The sequence below is a fragment of the Hibiscus syriacus genome, unplaced genomic scaffold (assembly GCF_006381635.1).
Source record: "Hibiscus syriacus cultivar Baekdansim isolate YM2019G1 unplaced genomic scaffold, ASM638163v2 tig00016106_pilon, whole genome shotgun sequence".
In the NCBI taxonomy this organism is placed as follows: Eukaryota; Viridiplantae; Streptophyta; class Magnoliopsida; order Malvales; family Malvaceae; genus Hibiscus; species Hibiscus syriacus.
Genome location: NW_024062382.1, coordinates 50,859 through 54,781, shown reverse-complemented (window position 1 = coordinate 54,781; position 3,923 = coordinate 50,859). Strand labels below are relative to the sequence as shown.

Sequence of the window (3,923 nt, the reverse complement as noted above, 5' to 3'; positions counted from 1 at the left end):
ATATATATACATGCCACTTTAATTTTGTTTATCTTTTAATTTATTTATTCTATTTTTTATTACCTCTTTTTTTATCTCTTTTTATTTATTTATTTTTTTCCTTTATTTTTTCCTTTATTTTGTTTTATTTATGTATATTTTTATGTATTTGTTTGTGTCTTTCATTTTCTCCATTCTTATTACATTATCCACTTTTTATCTTACTTTTTATCTTATATTTTTTTTTCAGTTTATATTTGTTTTTCATGCTTTGTTTTTTAAATTCTTATTTATTTTTATCACCTCAAATCTAACATTTTCTTTTTAAGGGTCTTCATTCAAATTTATCAGAGGTAAGTAATTTTGGATCGATATTTTACCTTTTAATTTAAAATTATAATTTTCTTAATTTAAGACAATTGGAAATTGCGTAGTACCGAAAGGGCAGTTCAAGGGTGCTAACCCTTCCTTGACTGTAATCGACTCCCGAATCCGACACATCACTGGTAAGATGCATATCGGGTAAGGAATAAGGTATCCGATCTACCTATTTGTTTTAAAATAAAAGATCGGTGGCGACTCCTAATCCATTCTCCTAAGTCGAAGTCCAATTCCGGGCCCACTCAAAAGACGGTTCCGACACACATCATTTGTAGATGATATCACTTTGTTACATACAATTAAAAAGATCATAATCTAGCCAGCACTACTTTTTTTTAGTCGGCATAACATAGTAACATTACCTCAAGTTAAAAAAAAAGTTTCATGTAATGCAATTATAGAGAATGTTGTTACAAAGAAGATCGCATCATTAGCAGTCACATATAAAAATAATAATAAATGACTAAACATAAAGACTAACAAAAAAATAAAAACAAACTTTTGAATCAATTTCAGATTATCATCTAATATGAAATTAATTAAGAATTTTTAGCTATATTTAACATATCTTCAATTTATGGATTAATCCATATTAATTAAAAATTAGGCCAAGATTGATCAATCAATTTCTAAATTATGAACAAAATCAGAAATAATTAAGAAATTAAATTCAAACTTATTAATCGATTAAAAAAATATGAAACTAGTTAAATTAATCGTGAAAATTATGTCAAATATCAATTAAGGATCAAATTGAACCTAATGAATAATTTTAGCCAAATTAATCAATTAACCTCTAATTAGGACCTAATTGAAACTAAATCATGAAATCAAGGTCAAATTAATTAACCTATTCTGATTCAGGGATCAAATTAAAAGAAATAGAAAATAAATGGTCACTACGGCGAAAAACATGCGAGTTAAGGCTCAAATGAATGTGTTATCTAAACTCCTGGACGAGGCTGTCAAACGAGGGGTTTTCAAGTATCATCCTAGGTGCAAGAAGATTGGCTTGGCTCATCTTTGTTTTACCGATGATTTGCTTATCTTTTCTGAAGGGAACCTTGATTCTTTGTGTGGGATTAAAGGTGTTCTTGAGAAGTTTTATAAGATGTCGGGATTAGGTTGAATGTGATCCCAAGATCGAGATATTCATTTTGGGTGTCTTGGATGGTGTGGTTGGTGATATTCGGGATTTCTTGGGGTTTAAGATTGGTGCATTGTCAGTTCGATATTTAGGCGTCCCTTTGGTCACGAGGCGTCTGTCAGAGAAGGATTGTCATGCTCTCTTGGAAAAAATCCGTGACAAATTAGAGCATTGGGCTAACAAGCGTCTTAGTTACGCTGGTCGGCTTCAATTAATACGTTCGGTCTTGTTCAATGTGACGAACTATTGGTGTAGAAAGCTTGTCCTTCCTAATAGTATGATCCAGAAAGTGGACCAGTTATGTACTCGTTTCTTTTGGAAGGGTTGAGATTTTTCGGCTTCGTGTGCTCGGATTGCTTGGAAAGATATTTGTTCTCTTAAGAGTGAGTGGGGCCTGGGTCTAAAGAGCCTTGATTGTTGGAATAAGTTGTGTGCAGTTCAACTTTTGAGGAAGATCTTGGGGAATGAGGGTTTTCTTTGGGTAGCATGGGCTCCGACGTATGTTATGGGAAGTGTTGATTTTTGGAGCTTTGAAGTTCCTAGCTCTATGAGTTGGGGGTTGAGGAGGATTTTCGCCTTGCGTGGGGAGGTTCATTGCTTCCTTGCAGCGACTCCTCCCTACAGTAAGATTGATCCTAAAGTGATGTGGGAGGAGCTTCGGCCTAAAAGGGATTGTGTGCCTTGGCAAAATTTGATTTGGTTCTCCTTGCATGTGCCGAGACATGTAATCATAGCTTGGCTTGCTGTTTTGGGAGGTTTCCGACTAAAAATAGGCTCATTAGGATGGGATTTGATGTGGATAGTCGATGTGTTCTTTGTTGTAATGCGACTGAGTCGAGGGAGCATCTATTCGTTGAGTATTCCTTTTCGGTGGAGGTGTGGTAAAAGGTCCTTGTGTCTTGCAGGCATCCTTGCCCCGTTGGTTCGTAGGAAGAGGAGATTGTTTGGGCTGTTGCTCGCCTCAAGGTATGTCGTTACTATTATGTTAAAACTAGTTACTTACTATTATGTTAAAGCTAGCTTGGAGTGCTTTGCTATATATGATGTGGACTAAGAGAAATAATAGAATTTTTGCAGGTAAATCTAGAGAATGTACTGTTGTTTTTTATTCCATTAGGGAGGTGGTTTGAATAAAGTTGTATGGGAAGAATATTGAAAGGGCTGATTGTGTGAACGATCGTTTGTGCACGGCTTGAGGAATTTTGGAAGTAGTTGGCTGTGCTGCTAGGTTGTTTGTAACAGCTTTTGATGTTTTCTTTGGATTAATGCATACTGAATTACCAAAAAAACTCAAATGAATTACACACAAAGATAAAGAACTGAAAAGTGAATATACCCATAAATTACTAAAACAAGTGAATTTGAATTCAGTCTAGTTCTGGTGCGCGGATTGAGTATCTCCGGAGGCTAAATAGTTTGTTTCGATGCTGCTACAGGGAACTCCTTTCATTTCTTTTAGTTCTCATTTTTCATTCCCTCTTCGTTTTTATGCTCTCCCAACTCTATCTGAACTACTAAGAACCGACAAGCCTCAAGCCACCGCTCATCCACCGGGCAGTCATCAGCCGCTGTTTAGGGATGTCGTCTGTACTCCAAGTTTTCCGACTTCTTTGTCTCGGTCCCCTGGTTTCGATTCCGGAGATAGTTTCGCCTGAAAACGCTTCAAGCTCCGCAAATCGGCCGAAAACCGGTCGGCTTCCTTCTCACTGGTCGGCTTCCTTCTCACCGGTCGGCTTCCTTCTCGTCGATCTCCCTACTCCGTCTTTGGATCGTGATGGACTTCGAGTATGTTGCAACCCATGTCGTCCTACGCTAGTTGATCTTTCGGATCGATGAAATGAGATGCCGATCGTCGGAGAATGCCCCAAAGTCGAAGGTAAGCTTCATTTTTTTTTTCTCCTTGTCGCACTTTTTCATTTTTTCTTCTAATCTCAGTCCGTTTGTTTTGTTCGAGTTTAGGTCACCATTTGTTGGTTTATAGGTATCGAATGGAAGGTGTTAATGGCTATGGAATAGGAGTTTCTGGTTTTGTTACTGCATGTATATTTGGCGAGAGTTGAGCTATTGAGCAATGGCTTATATGTCCATGGATGATGTTGCCTCGCAGATACGTTAATTTGAAAAAATTATTATATGGATTCAGTTTATGTCGTGCTATGTATTTCTAATCAATTACATTTGTCTATCGGCGAATATTACCTTTTTCATACTTTATAAAGAATTTATTGTTATTTTAAAATTGATAAATTTAATTTACTAATAATCCGTGAACTGGATCTATAAAATAATTTATCGTTAATTCGGGGTTACGTGTTCCGTTTAAGAGCATTGCCGAACAGCCGAAGCTTGATGGTTTTGTTGTGAGAAACCGGCGATAAATTGATGTCAGGTTACGTGTAGCTTCGGAGTTGATTGC

At 36.5% G+C, this 3,923-nt stretch overlaps 1 protein-coding gene across 1 annotated transcript; it reads left to right on the top strand.

Annotated features, from left to right (window-relative positions):
* The first annotated feature begins 1,273 nt into the window (after positions 1–1,273).
* LOC120208257 lies at positions 1,274–3,162 on the top strand. The gene is made up of 5 exons (XM_039207569.1): positions 1,274–1,484; positions 1,588–1,809; positions 1,945–2,262; positions 2,413–2,473; positions 2,967–3,162. Exons 1-5 carry the CDS (start codon positions 1,274–1,276, stop codon positions 3,160–3,162), a joined length of 1,008 nt encoding a protein of 335 aa, XP_039063500.1.
* The last annotated feature ends 761 nt before the right edge of the window (positions 3,163–3,923 follow it).